The sequence below is a fragment of the Oryzias latipes genome, chromosome 7, assembly GCF_053564925.1.
Source record: "Oryzias latipes strain Hd-rR chromosome 7, Olatipes_Hd-rR_3.1".
Taxonomy (NCBI): Eukaryota; Metazoa; Chordata; class Actinopteri; order Beloniformes; family Adrianichthyidae; genus Oryzias; species Oryzias latipes.
The window spans coordinates 11672977-11683881 of NC_136243.1; the positions used below are offsets into that span (position 1 = coordinate 11672977).

At 41.4% G+C, this 10905-nt stretch overlaps 1 protein-coding gene across 1 annotated transcript; it reads left to right on the top strand.

The window, feature by feature from the left end:
• The first annotated feature begins 446 nt into the window (after window positions 1-446).
• zbtb48 (zinc finger and BTB domain containing 48) lies at window positions 447-9389 on the top strand. Its single transcript, XM_004086297.5, has 11 exons — window positions 447-758; window positions 1632-2289; window positions 2375-2640; window positions 2707-2812; window positions 2890-2982; window positions 3069-3155; window positions 3886-4040; window positions 4131-4267; window positions 6506-6670; window positions 6758-6846; window positions 8844-9389. The coding sequence occupies exons 2-11, from the start codon at window positions 1645-1647 to the stop codon at window positions 9042-9044; spliced, it is 1944 nt and encodes a 647-aa protein (XP_004086345.1). The 5' UTR covers window positions 447-758; window positions 1632-1644; the 3' UTR covers window positions 9045-9389.
• Window positions 9390-10905: the final 1516 nt, after the last annotated feature.

Sequence of the window (10905 nt, forward strand, 5' to 3'; positions counted from 1 at the left end):
TTTAACTTAAAAAAATTGTGTTTACATTTTGACCAACTACATAAACATTTTGAACAAAAAAAAACAATAGTTAAAAAAAATTATTAAAATACTCTTCCATGCGTTTTTGTATCTGTGCTGTGTCAACTATTAATTTCCCATTTTTGCTTAGTGTCTTCCATTAATTAATACAAATATTTATCAGTTTATTTATCAGTCAATTTCTTTAATTTAACTCTATATATTATAAACAGAGATAGAGTTAAAACGGGTTGTTAAAAAGTGTGTTTGCGACTGGTCCAATTTCCCAGTTATCTTGGGGTAAAAAAATGGCCGGCAGCAACTGTCCAAGAGTGATATTGTTTTTATGTGACGCATCCGTTTTTCATAAAAAATCAGTTAAAAAAAACGATGTTACTTAACGAACAATATAAAAATATAAAATATAAATAGTTATTTAGTTCGATAGTCAAACAGAATTTTGGAAAACTAAAGTTTATTGTGGGACAACAGCAACCTTTCCCGGAGTTAAATGTGAGCGGCGTCACATCCTCTTCCTTCTGCTGCTTTTGGGGCCTTCACGAAACGAAAACAATACGGACGATGCGTTATTTTTGTGTTTTACATTTATATGCGCCTGGCAGCTTGACTGGACGCGGTTTGTCTCCAGGTTCTAGTTAAATAGATGTCCTGCAGACCTTCTGATGAGGCGCAGATTTCCCGGCGCGGCTGGCTTAGGGAGCGTCTTTAAAGATCCTCGAACGAAAATAAACGTGGAGGTGCGTACTTGGGGAGCTGGGGAATCGCTCACAAAAATGTCAGGACCTAATCATCCAATGTTAAAAATATACATTTATTCTGTTGGCAAGACTCTCTTTAAAAATTTAGTTATTTCAATACATTGATTTTTCCCAATTGGAAGATAAAAATGAAAATATTTTCTTCAAAAATATCTTTGCAGCTTCAACATATAATTTTAGAAATTGTTTATTTTAAGAGGGACTACTTATTGTAGAGAAAGCTGTCCTAAAAAATTCAGAATTATGAAATGCAAAAATACCATTTTGTATTCAAATTTAACTTTATTTAAAAACACATTTACTGTTTTTATTAGGACTAAAGAACTTTTTTTCCCTTAAATATATAGTAATTTGATAACATTTATAGCATTTTTCTTCAATAATTACGCTTAAAAGACCATAAAATTCAAATGATAATAGAAAAGATATTTAGGCGCAAAAGTCAAAATACAAATTTCTACTGTCACTTAAGAAAAAACCCTGAATTCTTCATCAAAGTTAATGAGTTATTAATGGAAACATCTATCGTTCAGCTTTTTTTTGTGTGTGTGGGAAAATGATAAAAAATGAGGCATTATAAAAGAAAATCTTTAGAAAATAAGATGGCCTTATTCGTTATTAACATCAAACTTCCACAGTAGGTTTAAAAGTAGCAGCTTTAACTGGATAACTTAGCAAAGTGCAGAACAAAGTTTTTGTATTAAAAAAATAAGGTTGTGATGCCTTTTTTGTGAAGTACATGCTGGTACACTAAGTAAAAATAATATTTATATATTGCATAAATGATTTTCAGTGTACTGTTTATTTAGCATAAACTAACAAATTCATGAACTGCTGTTTATGTGGTTGCAGTGAAACTGGAAAAATGCGTGCTGCGGAGAGCCATCATGCGAGGCGCGTTCTTTCCTCTCTCAACCAGCAGAGGGCGACGGGGAGGTTTTGCGATGCAGTGCTGAATGTGGGACAAGGGGAGCTGTATCTGGCCCACCACAGCGTCCTGGCCTGCTTTAGTGAGCTCTTTAAGCCGTCTGACAACCCCGCTTCTCTGTCCATCGAGGTGTCGCTCAACGGTTGCCCCGGTGACGGGCTCCAGCTGCTCCTGAACTTCATCTACACGGGAAACCTTAAGTTGGACCCCAGCAACCTGGAGAAGGTGCAGCAGGCGGCCTCCAGCCTTTGCGTGCCTGAAGTTCTTGCGCTCTGCCAACAGTTCAAAGAAACTTCAGTGGATCTTGTTAAGCGTAGAAGAGGCAGACCTAGAAAGAGTGAAACATCCAAGGCATTAAATGAGGACTTGTTGCCTTCAGCTTCAGAGGATGTGTCCAGCTTGGATTTTGCCAGTTTTGCCACAGGAACTCGTGCCACCACAACCCGTTCAGGTCGAGTGGTGAAAGGCCCAAAGCGACTAGTATCTGATGGGAGCCCCGACTCTGAGAACACAATGGTCGTGGTCACTGCTGTGGAGGAAGAGGCTGCAGAGAACCTGTGTCCAGAAGCTGCCGAAACTCACGTAGATGAGAGCATTTGCATATAAAAGTTTCACACACTTTAGACAATGTAATATTTTATTCCTCATCATTTGACTCTTTGCACAGGATGCAGTGCTACAGCTTGACCCGCACAGAAACGGCGAAGATGATGAAGATGCTGAGGACTTTGAATGTGTCGCTGTAGACACAGATGAGGAGTACGCACCTGTCAGTGAGCCCACGCCGTCCGCCCAACTTGTGGCAAAGAATCCCAAAGCGGAGAGCCAAACGAGTGTCGACGCTGTGGAGGACGATTCCAGAACAGACTCCGTGTCATGTGCCACGTGCCACAAGTCCTTCAAGAGCAAATACTACCTGAAGGTCCATAACAGGTATCGGGTTTCATCTCTTTGGTTGGGTGGAGCTGTGGAGAACTGTCACTGATTGTTCTTCCTCAGGCGGCATACCGGAGAGAAGCCCTTCACTTGTCAGAAATGTGACAAGAAATACTTGAGGAAGGAGAGTCTTTTCCTTCACGAGACCCGTGGCTGTCCCATAGAGCAGGTACGTGAGGCGAAAAGCATGCCTGAGCTGCTTCTGTGGCCAGGAGTCCTCAGGGATGTTCTCTCCTGTGGTTCCAGAAACACTCCTGTCGGTTGTGCTCCTCCTCTTTTGACACCAAGGCGGAGCTTTGCTCACACATCGTTTCACACACTGGACAAATGCCATATAGGGTATGCCTAACTTTACAAGTCATGGATGCACTTTATGATAATGCTGATTTTTTTTTAAAAAGGAGTTCTGGCTTCATGTGTTTCAGTGTTTGACATGTCACGAACAGTTTATGTACAAGAACAGCCTTACCATGCACATGATGAAGCTCCACGGTCATCCCAAACCTCATGCAGTGAGTACGATTGACACACTTTTTTTTCCTTTTGCATGCAGCCTCTTCTAGTCAAAATGTATGATGAACATCACTTACCTTTTTTTTAAGTAGGAGAACTTGCAGAATTGGTGATTCTGGTGTGGCCCAAACTCTTGCCCTAAGTTTACCTTGCAAGTGAACGTTGGTGTGGTTTACAACATTGTAACTGCAAACAATTGTTTTGGAAAACGGAGGGGGGAAAAAATAACAAAGTCTGATCTGTTTTGTGAAGAAAATGAAAAACGGTTCAAAACTCATTTACCCTATTTTCTGCTCTATAAAGCGCTATCAAAAGCTTTTATTATTTTCAAAAAATCTTAACGACATGCCTGCGTCTCACCTACTTTACCCTTAATTATTCTTGTTGGTTGTTTAAATGTTCACCATTAACTGTCGCTCGCAGTATGGCTGTAGAAATAAAGTAGTGTATGAATATTTTGGCTGTACAGGCTCCACGATCAGTCTACAACCTTAATATTTTGTACGGGCTACTTGCATGTCCTGTACAGGTTTGACCATTTTTGTGCCTACAGACAGCCCGTATTTACGCTTAGGGGAACTTGTGACTAAGGCTTTAGCAAATCCAATCAGGATAGTGTGGCCACCGAACGCAGAAGGGCTACTTTTCTGAGATTCCACAGTCAGAACAGGCTTGAGTTTTTGTACTGCCTCTGTAAGCGAAGAACCTCTAACATTGTGTGGTTTCTAGTGCTCTCAGTGCCCCAAAACCTTCTTGACCCGGACTGTGTTGAGGGTGCACGAAGCAACCAGACATCGAGGCGAAAAGCCTTTTGTGTGTGAGGAGTGTGGCCACCGGGCATCCAGTCGAAACGGCCTGCAGATGCACATCAAAGCCATTCACAGGTAGTGTTTTACACACGACGGACATGAATTGCACTTCAAGAAAAAGCTATCAACTTATCATCACCAATGGCGTTTGTCCTGCTTCCCAAGAAATGAGCGACCCTTTGTGTGCAACCTGTGTGGCCATGCGTTCTCCCAGAAGAACAACCTCAACATGCATCTGCGGATCCACAGCGGCGAAAGACCTTACCAGTGTCACCTGTGTGGAAAGACCTTCAGGACTCAGGGTTGGTAATGTGGAAACACTAGGGTGATACCACTGTAAAGAAAGTAATATCAAGGTTCTCAAATTCAAACCAAACATCAGGTTGAAAGTTGATAGGTTTGACCCAGGCTTTGATCTTCCTTATGCTCCCCAAATCATGTGTTCCACGTTGGTTTTCCTGCATGTTTTTTTAGTGTTACTCTGCTCAATAATTCATCATCAGCCTTTGTAGAGACTTTAAACGGTCATTACAGCCAGTTGGGTCTAAGTAGGGTAGGATGGAAAACATGCAGGACATGCGATCAATGAATGTCTGATTGGTACATAGAGCCCGCAACCGGACTTGAAAACTTGTGTAGCGACACGCGATCACAAGCTTTCTGGACGTGGAAGCCCAAAGTTCTGATCTACGTGCATTTGGATAGACCAGGGGTTCTCTTAGTTTTTGTAGCGGAGGGCCAAATTAGGAACTTGACATTAGCCTGTGGGCCAGTTTTGGTGGAAAAGGAAAATGGATAAACAGAAAAAGTAGTTTTTGATAACTTGAATGGCCCAGTTTCACTTGTACAGGTCCTCCAGATGATTTCCCAGTTGCTGTCAGAGGTTGCTGCCCAGATCTGCTACTCGTTTAGTATTTGTGTCATTTGACAGACTTTATTCTTCAAATTTTATATTTGTTCTGGACAGACAATGTCAGCTACTCTCAGCATACATTCTTTTTACAAACTCCCCGTCACTTAAGGGCTTGCCATGCCCAACCATTTCCACAGCCACAACATGGCTAGCTTCTGTCACAGCTTCAATGGATTTAGCCATTTTTGTAAACATCTGCTGTACAGCATAGCCTTGTCGTAGTTGTTGGAGGTTATTGTAGCGCTCCTCGCTGGTAAATTTGTCATAGTTTTTATGATTTGTAACATAATGATGATTTATATTGAATACTTTAAGCATTGCATTTACCTGCTTTCAAATAAGGCACATGACTATATCCCGCCCATGAGTTACGACAAAGTAAGCATTTGTCCACTTAGCTTGAAAGCGCCTTTTCTTCTCGCCAACACAACATTTTTCCTTGAAGGAACCTGCTCTGTATCTCTCTCCAAATTCTGCTCTGATTCCATTTCTACTGTAAGTCACGGTCCTTCCTTTGCAGAGGCAGTGACTTAAATGTTGTCTGCCCTTCTGTACTGTTGACACCCAAGTGTAATTATTAGCTTTTTTTTCCTGCAGATGTCACCAAAAACCACGAAACAATATTTTTCCAAGTAATCTACAGCTGGTTTGATAACCATCATTTAGGATTTAACCCTTGTGCTATCCTAGGCACTTTAACGTTGGGAGTTGGGTCATCTAGACCCACTAGACAGTGCTCTGAACCTTTTTTCTTCAGTGATTTGTGATCTTCACTGGTGTCTATGGATTACATGAAATCTTTCCACCTTTATCCACCTTTGTCATGGTAGGGAGAACACGTCGATGTAAGAGTGGGGTCATCTAAGATAGCACAAGGGTTAATGAGGGCCACAAAAAATCTTCCCGCGGGCCACCATTGGCTCCTGGGCCGCACTTTGAGGACCCCTGGCTGAGATATACAGAGATTAGCTACAGCTACTGCAGAGGAGCTAGAAAAAAGGAGAAGAAAGTCTACCATAAAAAGGATTTCCCACAGTTTTCAGTGTTACCATGGGTTTGTTTTGACAAACATGTACACTATAGTTGTGGCCTTCAATGCCATTTTTACCCAAGTTTCAACACAACAAATGTATTCTCTCTATCCACCTCCCCCGCTGCCGTAAAGGGGAAGGTAGCATGAAAGCAAATTCTGGAACATATAGGGCAGGGATCCCCAAATCCAGGCCTTGACGGCCGGTGTCCTGCTGGTTTTCCAGTAACCCTGCCTTATCTGCTGATGATGACCTGGATCAGGTGTGTTTAGCCAATAAGGAGATTCGGTGGCAGGTTGGTTGACCAACATGTAGGACACTGGCCCTCGAGGCTTGGATTTAGAGACCCCTGATGTAGGGGGACTAGGAGTGGAATTGAAAGCAAAACTGCTGGTTTGTATTGCTCAAAGATTGGTCTGATCTAACAGATAGTGATCTCATTAAATATATCTATTTTTTTGTTTACTGAAGAAGAACTGTATGATGGGAGTGCTGATTTCCTTATTTTCTAGTTTTTAGTTCTAGTGTTTTGTCATCATTTCGGATCAGCTAAATTTGGTTGACTCACCGTTTTCTCTGCTAATATCCAACTCCAGCCAGCCTGGACAAACACTATCGGACTCACACAGGTGAGCGTCCCTTCACCTGCGACGTGTGCGAGAAGCGCTTCACTGAGAAAGGCGCCCTCCTTCGCCACAAGGCCAGCAAGCACGAGGAGGGCCGTCCCCACTGCTGCCACATCTGTGGGAAAACTTTCAAAGGTGAGGCATGCTGACCTGGTCACAAACACAGATCTCTGTTGGCGCAAAAGAAACTGCAAGCTGTTTTTTTTTCTTTCCTTTTTCCAGCAAAGGAGCAGATGCGTGTCCATCTGCGACGTCACAAAGGGGTGAGGAACTTTGAGTGCAGCGATTGTGGCTACAAGTTCACTCGGCAGGTTAGTGCAAACGCAACACTTCAGAAAAATTAGATACAAAACACCAAATAGATTTTGTTGTTTTAACATGTTTTCTTAAAATTGAAAAATACTGTATAATCAGAGAAAATATGGAGAAACAGGCAAAATGTACGTTTTTAGAATTTAGTAAATCTCTGGTTTTAGTCGATAGAAATTTTTTTTCTCATACTGTCAGAAATCGGAAAATGATTGATGGGAGAAGAAAAAGTTTTGACGTACTGACATATGTCACACCCCATGTGGGATTTAAACTTTGTTGGCCACGAAGGCTACAAGGCTTTATGAAGTTTTGCAAAGGTTGAAATTAGTGCAATCGGAGGGGGGGGGGGGGGGGTATTTTTACTGCACCAGAATTACTTTACTCTGGGGTCGGGTTCATTTAGGAGGTTTAAAAACGTATCTGAACCCTGGTGCTTACCAAAGGTTATGTGAACTCTGGACCACATCAAAAGTGAACCCCGACCTTGCAAGTGAATCCTGGTGCAGATAACTACAGTGTGAATGCAAATATACTGTTGAGTGGACCAAAAAGTCAAAAAAGCGAACCAAAGCGAGTGGTAGGTGTAAGAGCCATGTCATTCGGATAATCTGTTAATAAAAATGTTTAAATTTCTTATTGGTTTAGTTTTTGTTAGTCCTTGTTCCATTTGAGTTCAGCCTCAATCGGTGTAAATGCAATCAGTTCAGAGACTTAAGAGGGAGCCAATTTCTAGAACAATAACTGTTTGAGAGGACAAAACATTCTCCTTCCTTCTTAAGGTATGTGAAAGAGTGTAACCATGAGGTGCTTGATCTGTCCGTGTTCATCCTGATATAAAAACAGGCAAACTTCAGAACAGATGGAAACACACATGCAGTGCAGCTGAAACACGTTCATATCCCAGATCATTTCATGAGGGAAGAAGTTTTGGGAATATAAAAATGTTTTAGTTTTATAGTTAAGATCAAAATCCGACTGGTTGGGGCCTAGACAATGGATTTAGTTTTGACCATTACATTGTTGGTTCCACCACTGCCACAGTGTTTGTGCTTCAGCAACTGATCAACCAACTGTTTGTCAGCAAATTTGTCATTTTTCAGACATGGAAGGAAAAACCCAACACAAATGGATGTGACACGTGTCCATCTTTCTGAGCTGTCGCCAGCGCCTTTCAAGATTTAGATTCTGCATCACAGAAAATTTAAGAAACGCAGGAAAAAAACTAAATTGTGACTGATTTTAAACAAGAATAAAGCATAAAGAGTAAATAACTAGGAATCATTTTTCTTTGTAACTTAATAAACAAAAATAATAATTTGTTCTGCACTGCTTTTCTGATATCTTTTTCCCTGTGGAAGCAATTTAGTTACTTAATTAAATAAAATTAAGTTTTTATGTTTAAAGACGCGTGTTGCAACCATTGAGTGTATAAGAACTGGACTGAGTGACTCCTCCCCCCTGGTATTCCAAACAGGAAGTACCCTCTGGCTTCAAGAAGCTAAACTCCCAGACTTCTGTAGAGAAATAAACAGCTGTTACTCAGTCAATCTATTTCTCAGAATCACCATTTCTTGCTCTGTTTTCTTTTTATAACCTGCTATATATGAAGTCAGAAGCCTCAATAAAAGCATGTGGTCTCACGTTGTACATTCAAAACGTTAAATGCCAGATTATATCAATTCCACTTTAAGTAGGGGTGTGGACTTCCAACAAGCTCACTCGATTGGCGAGAATGGTTGCTATAGAAAGAATGACTCAGACCAACCAATCACTGCCTACTGACGTCGTCTGGCTATAACACGGTGACATCTGTATAGTCAAAAAATTGCACTTTCTGTGACGTCACACTCAGTCCAGTTCTCGTATACAGTCAACGAGGAAAACTTATTTTCTTTAATTCCAAACTGTTTGTTTTCAACTATGAGGGATTTGTGAAGATGCTGTAAAAGCAGCTTGTCTTTCAGGAATCACCCCTGTCTTCCGTCTTCTACTCCAGGCTCACCTGAGACGCCACAGCCAAATTCACAAACGCACGGAGAACTACAACCCACGGCAGAGGAAGCTGAGGAACGTCATCATCCAGGATGAAGGGGAAGCCGCAAATCCTGGTGAAGCCCCGAATGTCATTGATGCCTCCTCAGACTCCACAGACCTACTGTCCGACCTGGGCTCCATTCGTATCGTGACAGTGGAATAGTGGAAGTAGTCGGTAACCAGAAAACCGGACAAGCTGAGGATGCAGGAAGCCTGTCTGTAGTTAAGTCTGCTGGACCACCAGGCTTTGGGAGGACACGGTTATAAAGAAGACTCTTCTAAACACCTGACATTTCCATCTTTTTCTCAGTAGGATTTGTGCTTGATATTAGAGATATTGATCCCTAACACAATGTTATCCAACTGACCTGAAATCTGAAAAAAAGAGAGTCTGCTAATGTTTAGACAAAGAATTCTAAACAGAAGAAATGCACGCTGAAGTAGGATCCTGCATGAAATGTAATTAATGTAACTACAGCAGATAATTAAAGTTCACCACTCTTCATCATCTTGGACTTTTTTTTGAATAAGAACTGACAATATTTGAGGTTGAAAACTACATAAGCCTACGCTGTAAAATGCATAGAAGTCTCACTCCGATCATCTTTTGATCTGTTGTCAAATCGTTCCCAGTAGTCTTTACTTAGGATCATGCAGATTTTAGGCCAAATCAATAAACCTGTATCGTTGTGTAGGACGTAGTTTGTGCAGAATGGCAGGAGTTCAATAGAAATTCATGACTAGTCAACTGCCTCGGTTCCATCTGCACCTGACTTGAGCTCTTGCTGGGGCAGTGCTTAGGGGCGGGGACCTGGGCTTGGCCGTGGGACCGGCTCTCTCTTGGGTCCTCTTTCTTTGACTGACCCCCGATCATCTGGAAGCTGTCCCCGAGCTGCCGTCCTTCCTCATTCGACAAGTTATTCGGGTGATTACAGTTTTGAGGAGGTGTGGCGGCGTCCTGTGTTATGGATAGTGGCCTTTGTTGCTTTGCTGCTAACTCTCTGGAGGTCATTGACCAGGTCCCCCCGTGTGGTTCTGGGGGTTTTGCTCACACTCTAAAAAGAAACAAGTTGATCCAACTTAATGGAACCACTTCAATTGGTAAAGGGTAATTGAATGAAGTTTATTCAACATAATTTTTTATGTCTATCCAACTCAATTTAATATGTTGATCTAACTTAATTTTTTTTTTAAAATTTTTTATTTTGTTTATACAACTTAAATTGACACATTTTTCTTAAGTTTCAACCACGGGCCTTTTAATTTCCATATCAAAGACATGAATGACCCAACAATGTCTGGCATTACAAGGCAGGAAGTCACTTGTCGCAAACTCTGTCTTTAACCCTTGTGCTATCTTATATGACCCCACCCTTACTTTGACATGTTATTCCTACCATGACAAAGGTGGATAAGGGTGGGATTCATGTAATCCATGGACACCAGTGAAGATCACAAATCATTGAAGAAAATGGGTCAGAGCACTGTCTAGTGGGTCTAGATGACCCAACGTTAAAGTGCCTACGAAAGCACAAGGGTTAATATTGGGACCAACAATGTTTTACTGCTCAAGAAGGTTGGTCTTTATCCTCTCCCACACTCTAACTCATGGTGCAGAAAGAAATAAACTTAACAGTTTAAATTACTATTTAAAACAGAGTAAAACAGCTAGACAACAAAACCCATGGACAAAAACTCACACTTAAACCCCAATCTGCCCAGATAGGCAAAGAAAATGGTATCCGAGAATTCCTGCACTGCCTTACGTTATGACATCATGACGCATTGACAGCTTCACACCAAAGACCTCTTTGGTCTTGGCTATAGTTGGAATGTTACTGTTTGAGGTTGTAGACAGGTGTCTTTTATAGAGATAACCAGTGTGACCCTTATGCTATCCTAGGCACTTTAACATTGGGAGTTGGGTCATCTAGACCCACCGGACAGTTCACTGAACCTTTTTTCTTCATTGATTTGTGATCTTCACTGGTGTCCATGGATTACATGAAATCTTTCCACCTTTA

Coding starts and splice junctions, on each gene's coding strand:
- zbtb48 (XM_004086297.5), top strand. CDS start 1,645: ATGCGTGCTGCGGAGAGCCATCATGCGAGGCGCGTTCTTTCCTCTCTC. Junction 2,290..2,374: donor CAGAAGCTGCCGAAACTCAC/GTAGATGAGAGC, acceptor CTCTTTGCACAG/GATGCAGTGCTACAGCTTGA. Junction 6,671..6,757: donor CTGTGGGAAAACTTTCAAAG/GTGAGGCATGCT, acceptor TCCTTTTTCCAG/CAAAGGAGCAGATGCGTGTC.